Source organism: Oncorhynchus masou, chromosome 9, assembly GCF_036934945.1.
Source record: "Oncorhynchus masou masou isolate Uvic2021 chromosome 9, UVic_Omas_1.1, whole genome shotgun sequence".
NCBI lineage: Eukaryota > Metazoa > Chordata > Actinopteri > Salmoniformes > Salmonidae > Oncorhynchus > Oncorhynchus masou.
This window is the reverse complement of record NC_088220.1, coordinates 88,581,931-88,594,430: the sequence shown is the minus strand read 5'-3', so window position 1 is coordinate 88,594,430 and position 12,500 is coordinate 88,581,931. Positions and strand designations below refer to the sequence as shown.

General features: G+C 42.7%; 1 protein-coding gene across 1 annotated transcript in view; it reads right to left on the bottom strand.

Annotated features, from left to right (window-relative positions):
- Nucleotides 1-12,500, bottom strand: part of cdon (cell adhesion associated, oncogene regulated) — a 151,114-nt gene that overhangs the window by 32,775 nt on the left and 105,839 nt on the right. The window contains 1 exon segment of the mRNA XM_064975394.1: nucleotides 8,838-9,012. Coding sequence (XP_064831466.1) covers nucleotides 8,838-9,012 — 175 coding nt within the window.

The window sequence follows — 12,500 nt, the reverse complement described above, 5'->3', positions numbered from 1 at the left end:
AGAGAGGAAACAGACAGAGAGGAAACAGACAGAGAGACAGGGAGGAAACAGACATAGAGGAAACAGACAGAGAGGAAACAGACAGAGAGGAAACAGACAGAGAGGAAACAGACAGAGAGACAGGGAGGAAACAGACAGAGAGGAAACAGACAGAGAGGAAACAGACAGAGAGGAAACAGACAGAGAGACAGGGAGGAAACAGACAGAGAGACAGAGAGGAAACAGACAGAGAGGAAACAGACAGAGAGGAAACAGACAGAGAGACAGGGAGGAAACAGACAGAGAGGAAACAGACAGAGAGACAGAGAGGAAACAGACAGAGAGGAAACAGACAGAGAGACAGGGAGGAAACAGACAGAGAGGAAACAGACAGAGAGACAGAGATGAAACAGACAGAGAGGAAACAGACAGAGAGACCGGGAGGAAACAGACAGAGAGGAAACAGACAGGGAGGAAACAGACAGAGAGGAAACAGACAGAGAGGAAACAGACAGAGAGGAAACAGACAGAGAGACAGGGAGGAAACAGACAGAGAGACAGAGAGGAAACAGACAGAGAGACAGAGAGGAAACAGACAGAGAGGAAACAGACAGAGAGGAAACAGACAGAGAGACAGAGAGGAAACAGACAGAGAGGAAACAGACAGAGAGACCGAGAGGAAACAGACAGAGAGGAAACAGACAGAGAGACAGGGAGGAAACAGACATAGAGGAAACAGACAGAGAGGAAACAGACAGAGAGGAAACAGACAGAGAGGAAACAGACAGAGAGACAGGGAGGAAACAGACAGAGAGGAAACAGACAGAGAGGAAACAGACAGAGAGACAGGGAGGAAACAGACAGAGAGGAAACAGACGGAGAGGAAGCAGACAGAGACAGGGAGGAAAAAGACAGAGAGGAAACAGACAGAGAGACAGAGAGGAAACAGACAGAGACAGAGAGAAAACAGACAGAGAGGAAACAGACAGAGAGACAGAGAGGAAACAGACAGAGACAGGGAGGAAACAGACAGAGAGGAAACAGACAGAGAGGAAGCAGACAGAGACAGAGAGGAAACAGACAGAGAGACAGAGAGGTAACAGACAGAGAGACACAGAGGAAACAGACAGACACAATTAGCTAAAGAACTTGGGCTATGAGGAGTTTGGAATCATGGTAAACATCACCTCAGATCCTTACTGTGTTGTACTGTACTGTGTTGTACTGTACTGCGTTGTACTGTGTTGTACTGTACTGTGTTGTACTGTGTTGTACTGTACTGTGTTGTACTGTGTTGTACTGTACTGTGTTGTACTTTGTTGTACTGTGTTTTACTGTACTGTACTGTGTTGTACTGTGTTGTACTGTACTGTGTTGTACTGTACTGTGTTGTACTTTGTTGTACTGTGTTTTACTGTACTGTACTGTGTTGTACTGTGTTGTACTGTACTGTGTTGTACGTTGTTGTACTGTACTGTGTTGTACTGTACTGTGTTGTACTGTGTTGTACTGTACTGTGTTGTACTTTGTTGTACTGTGTTTTACTGTACTGTACTGTGTTGTACTGTGTTGTACTGTACTGTGTTGTACTGTACTGTGTTGTACTGTACTGTGTTGTACTGTGTTGTACTGTACTGTGTTGTACTGTACTGTGTTGTACTGTACTGTGTTGTACTGTGTTGTACTGTACTGTGTTGTACTGACTGTGTTGTACTGTACTGTGTTGTACTGTGTTGTACTGTACTGTGTTGTACTGTACTGTGTTTTACTGTGTTGTACTGTACTGTGTTGTACTGTGTTGTACTGTACTGTGTTGTACTTTGTTGTACTGTGTTTTACTGTACTGTAATGTGTTGTACTGTACTGTACTGTTTTGTACTGTACTGTGTTGTACTGTGTTCTACTGTGTTTTACTGTACTGGACTGTGTTGTACTGTGTTATACTGTACTGTGTTGTACTGTAATGTACTGTACTGTGTTGTACTGTACTGTGTTGTACTGTACCGTGTTGTACTGTACTGTGTTGTACTGTACTGTGTTGTACTGTGTTGTACTGTGTTGTACTGCACTGTGTTGTACTGTACTGTGTTGTACTGTGTTGTACTGTACTGTGTTGTATTTTGTTGCACTGTGTTTTACTGTACTGTACTGTGTTGTACTGTACCATGTTGTACTGTACTGTGTTGTACTGTACTGTTTTGTACTGTACTGTTTTGTACTGTAATGTGTTGTACTGTGTTCTACTGTGTTGTACTGTACTGGACTGTGTTGTACTGTGTTATACTGTACTGCGTTGTACTGTGTTGTACTGTGCTTTACTGTACTGTGTTGTAGTGTACTGTGCTTTACCCTACTGTGCTATACTGTACTGGCTTGTACTGTACTGTACTGTGTTGTACTGTACTGTGTTGTACTGTGCTTTACTGTACTGTGTTGTACTGTACTGTGTTGTACTGTGTTGTACTGTACTGTACTGTGTTGTGCTGTACTGTGTTGTACTACAATGTGTTGTACTGTACCTACTGTACTGTACTGTGTTGTACTGTACTGTGTTGTACTGTACTGTACTGTGTTTTACTGTACTGTACTGTGTTGTACTGTACTGTGTTGTACTGTACTGTACTATGTTGTACTGTGTTGTACTGTACTGTACCGTGTTTTACTGTACTGTACTGTGTTGTACTGTACTATACTGTTTTGCACTGTACTGTGTTGTACTGTGTTGTACTGTGTTATACTGTACTGTGTTGTACTGTGTTGTACTGTAATGTAGTGTGTTGTACTATACTGTATTGTGTTGTACTGTACTGTACTGTACTGTGTTGTACTGTACTGTGTTGTACTGTGTTGTACTGTGTCGTACTGTACTGTGTTGTACTCTACTGTGTTGTACTGTGTCATACTGTACTGTGTTGTACTGTACTGTACTGTACTGTGTTGTACTGTGATGTACTGTACTGTGTTGTACTGTACTGTTTTGTACTGTGTTGTACTGTACTGTGTAGTACTGTACTGTGTTATACTGTGCTTTACTGTACAGTGTTGTACTGTACTGTACTGTGTTGTACTGTACTGTACTGTACTGTGTTGTACTACACTCTGTTGTACTGTACTTACTGTACTGTGTTGTACTGTACTGTGTTCTACTGTGTTCTACTGTGTTGTACTGCACTGGATTGTGTTGTACTGTGCTTTACTGTACTGTGTTGTACTGTGTTGTACTGTACTGTGTAGTACTGTACTGTGTTATACTGTGCTTTACTGTACTGTGTTGTACTGTACTGTACTGTGTTGTACTGTATTGTGTTGTACTGTGTTGTACTGTACTGTGTTGTACTGTGCTGTACTGTGGTGTACTGTACTGTGTTGTACTGTACTGTACTGTACTGTGTTGTACTGTACTGTGTTGTACACTACTGTACTGTGTTGTACTGTACTGGGTTGTACTGCACTGTGTTGTACTGTACTGTACTGTGTTGTATTGTACTGTGTTGTACTGAACTGTGTTGTACTGTACTGTACTTTGTTGTACTGTACTGTACTGTGTTGTACTGTACTGTACTGTATTGTGTTGTAGTGTGTTGTACTGTACTGTGTTGTAGTGTACTGTACTGTGTTGTACTGTACTGTACCGTGTTGTACTGTACTGTACTGTGTTGTACTGTATTGTACTGTTTTGTACTGTACTGCACTGTACTGTGTTGTACTGTGTTGTACTGTACTGTACTGTGTTGTACTGTACTGTGTTGTACTGTACTGTACTGTGTTGTACTGTACTGTGTCGTACTGTACTGTACTGTGTTGTACAGTACTGTACTGTGTTGTACTGTACTGTACTGTGTTGTGCTGTACTGTGTTGTACTGGAGTGTACTGTACTGTGTTGTACTGTACTGTACTGTGTTGTACAGTACTGTACTGTGTTGTACTGTACTGTACTGTGTTGTGCTGTACTGTGTTGTACTGGAGTGTACTGTACTGTGTTGTACTGTACTGTGCTGTACTGTACTGTACTGTGTTGTACTGTACTGTACTGTGTTGTACTGTGTTGTACTGTACTGTACTGTGTTGTACTGCTTTGTACTGTACTGTGTTGTACTGTGTTCTACTGTGTTGTACTGTACTGCACTATGTTGTACCGTGTTGTACTGTACTGTGTTTTACTGTGTTGTACTGTACTGTACCGTTTTTTACAGTACTGTACTGTGTTGTACTGTACTGTACTGCTTTGTACTGTACTGTGTTGTACTGTGTTCTACTGTGTTGTATATTACTGGACTGTGATGTGTTGTGTTATACTGTACTGTGTTGTACTGTGTTGTACTGTAATGTACTGTACTGTGTTGTACTGTACTGTGTTGTACTGTACTGTACGGTGTTGTACTGTGTTGTACTGTGTCGTACTGTAATGTGTTGTACTGTGTCGTATTGTACTGTGTTGTACTGTACTGTGTTGTACTGTGATGTACTGTATTGTGTTGTACTGTGCTGTACTGTGTTGTACTGTACTGTACTGTGTTGTACTGTACTGTGTTGTACTGTGTTGTACTGTACTGTGTCGTACTGTACTGTGTTGTACTGTGTCATACTGTACTGTGTTGTACTGTACTTTACTGTACTGTGTTGTACCGTGATGTACTGTATTGTGTTGTAATGTGCTGTACTGTAATGTGCTGTACTGTGCTGTACTGTGTTGTACTGTACTGTGTTGTACTGTACTGTACTGTGTTGTACTGTACTGTGTTGTACATACTGTACTGTGTTGTACTGTACTGTGTTGTGTTGTACTGCACTGTGTTGTACTGTACTGTACTGTACTGTGTGGTACTGTACTGCACTGTAGTGTGCTGTACTGTACTGTGTTGTACTGTACTGTACTGTGTTGTACTGTACTGTGTTGTTCTGTACTGTGTTGTACTGTACTGTGTTGTACTGTACTGTGTTGCACTGTACTGTGTTGTACTGTAATGTGTTGTACTGTACTGTACTGTGTTGTACTGCACTGTGTTGTACTGTACTGTACTGTGTTGTACTGTACTGTGTTGTACTGTGCTGTACTGTACTGTGTTGTACTGTACTGTGTTGTACTATACTGTGTTGTACTGTACTGTGTTGTACTGTGTTGTACTGTACTATACTGTGTTGTACTGTGTTGTATTGTACTGTACTGTACTGTGTTGTACTGTACTTTACTGTACTGTGTTGTACCGTGATGTACTGTATTGTGTTGTACTGTGCTGTACTGTGTTGTACTGTACTGTGTTGTACTGTACTGTACTGTGTTGTACTGTACTGTGTTGTACACTACTGTAATGTGTTGTACTGTACTGTGTTGTGTTGTACTGCACTGTGTTGTACTGTACTGTACTGTACTGTGTGGTACTGTACTGCACTGTAGTGTGCTGTACTGTACTGTGTTGTACTGTACTGTACTGTGTTGTACTGTACTGTGTTGTTCTGTCTTGTGTTGTACTGTGTTGTACTGTACTGTGTTGTACTGTACTGTGTTGCACTGTACTGTGTTGTACTGTACTGTGTTGTACTGTACTGTACTGTGTTGTACTGCACTGTGTTGTACTGTACTATACTGTGTTGTCCTGTACTGTGTTGTACTGTGCTGTACTGTACTGTGTTGTACTGTACTGTGTTGTACTGTACTGTGTTGTACTGTGTTGTACTGTACTATACTGTGTTGTACTGTGTTGTATTGTACTGTACTGTACTGTGTTGTACTGTGCTGTACTCTACTGTGTTGTACTGTGTTGCACTGTACTGTACTGTGTTGTACTGTACTGTACTGTACTGTGTTGTACTGTACTGTACGGTGTTGTACTGTACTATACTGTGTTGTACTGTGTTGTATTGTACTGTGTTGTACTGTGTTGTACTGTACTATACTGTGTTGTACTGTACTGTGTTGTACTGTACTGTGTTGTACTGTACTGTACTGTACTGTGTTGTACTGTACTGTACGGTGTTGTACTGTACTATACTGTGTTGTACTGTGTTGTATTGTACTGTGTTGTACTGTACTATACTGTGTTGTACTGTACTGTGTTGTACTGTACTATACTGTGTTGTACTGTGTTGTATTGTACTGTGTTGTACTGTACTATACTGTGTTGTACTGTACTGTGTTGTACTGTGTTGTACTGTACTATACTGTGTTGTATTGTACTGTGTTGTACTGTACTGTGTTGTACTGTGATGCACTGTATTGTGTTGTACTGTGCTGTACTGTGTTGTACTGTACTGTACTGTGTTGTACTGTACTGTGTTGTACTGTGTTGTACTGTACTGTACTGTGTTGTACTGTACTGTGTTGTACTGTGCTGTACTGTAATGTGTTGTACTGTACTGTACTGTGTTGTACTGTACTGTACTGTACTGTGGTGTACTGTACTGTACGGTGTTGTACTGTACTATACTGTGTTGTACTGTGTTGTATTGTACTGTGTTGTACTGTGTTGTACTGTACTATACTGTGTTGTACTGTACTGTGTTGTACTGTACTGTACTGTGTTGTACTGTACTGTGTTGCACTGTGTTGTACTGTACTGTGGTGTAATGTACTGTGTTGTACTGTACTGTGTTGTACTGTAATGTACTGTGCTGTGTTGTATTGTACTGAGTTGTACTGTACTGTACTGTGTTGTACTGTGCTGTACTCTACTGTGTTGTACTGTGTTGTACTGTACTGTGTTGTACTGTGTCGTACTGTACTGTGTTGCACTGTACGGTACTGTGTTGTACTTTGCTGTACTGTATTGTGTTGTACTGTGCTGTACTGTGTTGTACTGTACTGTACTGTACTGTACTGTGTTGTACTGTACTGTGTTGTACTGTACTGTGTTGTACTGTACTGTGTTGTACTATACTGTGTTGTATTGTGTCATACTTTACTGTGTTGTACTGTACTGTACTGTGTTGTACCGTGATGTACTGGATTGTGTTGTACTGTGCTGTACTGTGTTGTACTGTACTGTGTTGTACTGTACTGTGTTGTACTGTACTGTACTGTGTTGTACTGTACTTTACTGTACTGTGTTGTACCGTGATGTACTGTACTGTGTTGTACTGTGCTGTACTGTGTTGTGCTGTACTGTGTTGTACTGTACTGTACTGTGTTGTACTGTACTGTGTTGTACACTACTGTACTGTGTTGTACTGTACTGTGTTGTACTGTACTGTGGTGTACTGCACTGTGTTGTACTGTACTGTACTGTGTTATACTGTACTGCACTGTACTGGGATGTACTGTACTGTGTTGTACTGTACTGTGTTTACTGTACTGTGTTGTACTGTACTGCACTGTACTGTGTTGTACTGTACTGTGTTGCACTGTACTGTGTTGTACTGTACTGCGTTGTACTGTACTGTACTGTACTGTCTTGTACTGTACTGTGTTGTACTGTACTGTGTTGTACTGTGCTGTACTGTGTTGTACTGTACTGTACGGTGTTGTACTGTACTATACTGTGTTGTACTGTGTTGTATTGTACTGTTTTGTACTGTGTTGTACTGTACTATACTGTGTTGTACTGTACTGTGTTGTACTGTACTGTACTGTGTTGTACTGTACTGTGTTGCACTGTGTTGTACTGTACTGTGGTGTAATGTACTGTGTTGTACTGTACTGTGTTGTACTGTAATGTACTGTGCTGTGTTGTATTGTACTGAGTTGTACTGTACTGTACTGTGTTGTACTGTGCTGTACTCTACTGTGTTGTACTGTGTTGTACTGTACTGTGTTGTACTGTGTCGTACTGTACTGTGTTGCACTGTACGGTACTGTGTTGTACTTTGATGTACTGTATTGTGTTGTACTGTGCTGTACTGTGTTGTACTGTACTGTACTGTGTTGTACTGTACTGTGTTGTACTGTGTTGTACTGTACTGTGTTGTACTGTACTGTGTTGTATTGTGTCATACTTTACTGTGTTGTACTGTACTGTACTGTGTTGTACCGTGATGTACTGTATTGTGTTGTACTGTGCTGTACTGTGTTGTACTGTACTGTGTTGTACTTTACTGTACTGTGTTGTACCGTGATGTACTGTACTGTGTTGTACTGTGCTGTACTGTGTTGTACTGTACTGTGTTGTACTGTACTGTACTGTGTTGTACTGTACTGTGTTGTACACTACTGTACTGTGTTGTACTGTACTGTGTTGTACTGTACTGTGGTGTACTGCACTGTGTTGTACTGTACTGTACTGTGTTATACTGTACTGCACTGTACTGGGATGTACTGTACTGTGTTGTACTGTACTGTGTTTACTGTACTGTGTTGTACTGTACTGCACTGTACTGTGTTGTACTGTACTGTACTGTGTTGCACTGTACTGTGTTGTACTGTACTGCGTTGTACTGTACTGTACTGTACTGTCTTGTACTGTACTGTGTTGTACTGTACTGTGTTGTACTGTGCTGTACTGTGCTGCACTGTACTGTGTTGTACTGTACTGCGTTGTACTGTACTGTACTGTCTTGTACTGTACTGTGTTGTACTGTACTGTGTTGTACTGTGCTGTACTGTACTGTGTTGTACTCTACTATACTGTGTTGTACTGTGTTGTATTGTACTGTGTTGTACTGTGTTGTACTGTACTGTGTTGCACTGCGTTGTACTGTACTGTGGTGCACTGCGTTGTACTGTACTGTGTTGTACTGTACTGTGCTGTACTGTACTGTGTTGTACTGTACTGTGTTGTACTGTACTGCGTTGTACTGTACTGTGTTGTACTGTACTGTGTTGTACTGTACTGTGTTGTACTGTACTGTGGTGTACTGTGTTGTATTGTGTTGTACTGTGTTGTACTGTACTGTGTTGTACTGTGTTGTATTGTGTTGTACTGACCTTTTCCGGTCCGGAAGGTGAGCATGGCTGGTTGTCCTTCTCCTGCGACGCTGCGAGCCACCATCAGAACCTCGTACAGACTGGACGACTCCAGCTCAGACAGACGGAGGGTCTTTTCACTTCCGGGCACACGAACCGTATGCCAGCTACCCACCACCCACGTCACATCATCAACCTTCCACGACACAAAGAGAGAGAGAGAGAGAGAGAGAGAGAGAGAGAGAGACATAGAGAGAGAGAGAGAGAGAGAGAGAGAGAGACATAGAGAGGCATAGAGAGAGAGAGAGAGAGAGAGAGAGAGAGAGAGAGAGAGAGAGAGAGAGAGAGACATAGAGAGGCATAGAGAGAGAGAGAGGGAGAGAGAGAGATTCACAATCCGTCCACTGTCACCCCTATCTGACCACAGCAACATCACAGTCTACCTGAACAGAGCAATACTCAATCATGAGGCATCAAAGACATAATAACTGAATAATATTAAAAAATGCTACAGAGAGAGAAGTGTAGAAACCTACCGATACCCACTAATTATCAAAATCCACCTAAAAGGAAGCTATTCCCAAACCTTCCATAACAAAGCCATCACCTACAGAGAGAGGAACTTAGAGAAGAGTCCCTTAAGCAAGCTGGTCCTGGGGCTCTGTTCACAAACACACCCCACAGAGCCCCAGGACAGAAACACAATTAGACCCAACCAAATCACGAGAAAACAAAAGATAATTACTTTACACATGGGAAAGAATTTACATAAAAACAGAGCAAACTAGAATGCTATTTGGCCCTAAACAGAGAGTACACAGTGGCAGAATACCTGACCACTGTGACTGACCCTAAACAGAGAGTACACAGTGGCAGAATACCTGACCACTGTGACTGACCCTAAACAGAGAGTGGCAGAATACCTGACCACTGTGACTGACCCTAAACAGAGAGGACACAGTGGCAGAATACCTGACCACTGTGACTGACCCTAAACAGAGAGTGGCAGAATACCTGACCACTGTGACTGACCCTAAACAGAGAGGACACATTGGCAGAATACCTGACCACTGTGACTGACCCTAAACAGAGAGTACACAGTATCAGAATACCTGACCACTGTGACTGACCCTAAACAGAGAGTGGTAGAATACCTGACCACTGTGACTGACCCTTAACAGAGAGTGGCAGAATACCTGACCACTGTGACTGACCCTAAACAGAGAGTGGCAGAATACCTGACCACTGTGACTGACCCTAAACAGAGAGTACACAGTGGCAGAATACCTGGCCACTGTGACTGACCCTAAACAGAGAGTACACAGAATACCTGACCACTGTGACTGACCCTAAACAGAGAGGACACAGTGGCAGAATACCTGACCACTGTGACTGACCCTAAACAGAGAGTACACAGTGGCAGAATACCTGGCCACTGTGACTGACCCTAAACAGAGAGTACACAGAATACCTGACCACTGTGACTGACCCTAAACAGAGAGGACACAGTGGCAGAATACCTGGCCACTGTGACTGACCCTAAACAGAGAGGACACAGTGGCAGAATACCTGACCACTGTGACTGACCCTAAACAGAGAGTGGCAGAATACCTGACCACTGTGACTGACCCAAACTTAAGGAAAGCTTTGACTAGTCGTGTGAATAAGCAAAGAGACTGTAAACCGACTGTACAGTCGTGGCCAAAAGTTTTGAGACACAAATATACATTTTCACAAAGTCTGCTGCCTCAGTTTGTATGATGGCAATTTGCATAAACTCCATAATGTTATGAAGACTGATCAGATGAATCGCAATGAATTGCAAAGTCTCTTTTTGCCATGCAAATGAACTGAATCCCCAAAAAAACATTTTCACTGCATTTAATTCCTCTGCCATGCCACAAAAGGACCAGCTGACATCATGTCAGTGATTCTCTCGTTAACACAGGTGTGAGTGTTGACGAGGACAAGCCTGGAGATCACTCTGTCATGCTGATTGAGTTCTATTAACAGACTGGAAGCTTCAAAAGGAGGGTGGTGCTTGGAATCATTGTTCTTCCTCTGTCAATCATGGTTACCTGCAAACACGTGCCGTCATCATTTCTTTGCACAAAAAGGGCTTCACAGGCAGTAAGATTGCACCTAAATCAACCATTTATCAGATCATCAAGAATTTCAAGGGGAGCGGTTCAATTGTTGTGACAAAGGCTTCAGGGCGCCCAAGATAGTCCAGCAAGCACTAGGACCGTCTCCTAATGTTTATTCAGCTGCGGGATCGGGGCACCACCAGGACTGGGGTAAAGTCATTTTCTCTGATGAATCCCCTTTCCAATTGTTTGGGGCATCCGGAAAAAAGCTTGTCTGGAAAAGACAAGGTGAGCGCTACCATCAGTCCTGTGTCATGCCAACAGTAAAGCATCCTGAGACCATTCATGTGTGGGGTTGCTTCTCAGCCAAGGGGGTGGGCTCACTCACAATTTTGCCTAAGAACACAGCCATGAATAAAGAATGGTACCAACACATCCTCCGAGTACAACTTCTCCCAACCATCCAGGAACAGTTTGGTGACGAACAATGCCTTTTCCAGCATGATGGAGCACCTTGCCATAAGGCAAAAGTGATAACTAAGTGGCTCGGGGAACAAAACATCAATATTTCTGGTTCATGTCCAGGAAACTCCCCAGACCTTAATCCCATTGAGAACTTGTGGTCAATCCTCAAGAGGCGGGTGGACAAACAAAACCCACAAATTCTGACAAACTCCAAGCATTGATTATGCAAGAATGGGCTGCCATCAGTCAGGATGTGGCCCAGAAGTTAATTGACAGCATACCAGAGGTCCAGCATACCAGAGATTGCAGAGGTCTTGAAAAAGAAGAGTCAACACTGCAAATATTGACTCTTTGCATCAACTTCATGTAATTGGCAATAAAAGCTGTTGACATTTATGAAATGCTTGTAATTATAGTTCAGTATTCCAATTAATATTTGTGTCATTCTCAAAACTTTTGGCCACGACTGTATGAATAGACTCAGTGAGCATAGCCTTGCCATTGAGAAAGTCTGCAGTAGGCTATATACAGGGGTAAATGTGTGGGTGTACAAGTTAGTCACGATAATTTGTACAGTAGGTAGGGGTAAAGTGACTATGCATAGATAATAGACGGTGAGTAGCAGCAGTGTAAAAACAAAAGGGGACGGGGGTTCAATGTAGATAGTCATGGTGGCCATTTGATTAATTGTTCAGCAGTCTTATGGTTTGGGGGTAGAAGCTGTTCAGGGGTCTTATGGTTTGGGGGTAGATGCTGTTCAGGAGTCTTATGGCTTGGGGGTAGAAGCTGTTAAGGAGCTTTTTGGACTTGGCACCCAGGTAACACCTGCCGTGCGGTAGTAGAGAGAACAGTTACATAATTCTTTAACCGGGGCGGGGCCTTCGCCAGGGTTGCAATCTGAGCCCTGCACTCTTCAACATTTACATCAACGAATTGGCCACTATTCTAGAAAGATCCTCAGCCCCTGGTGTTAGTCTCCACAGTTCAGAAGTGAAATGCCTGCTGCCGGTGGCTCCCGAGTAGCACAGCATTCCGCTGATGATGAGCACTACAGTCCCTGACTCAAATCCAGATATCACATCCGGGAGCAGATTGGGAGCATGGCGGTGCACAATTGGCCCAGCGTTGTCCG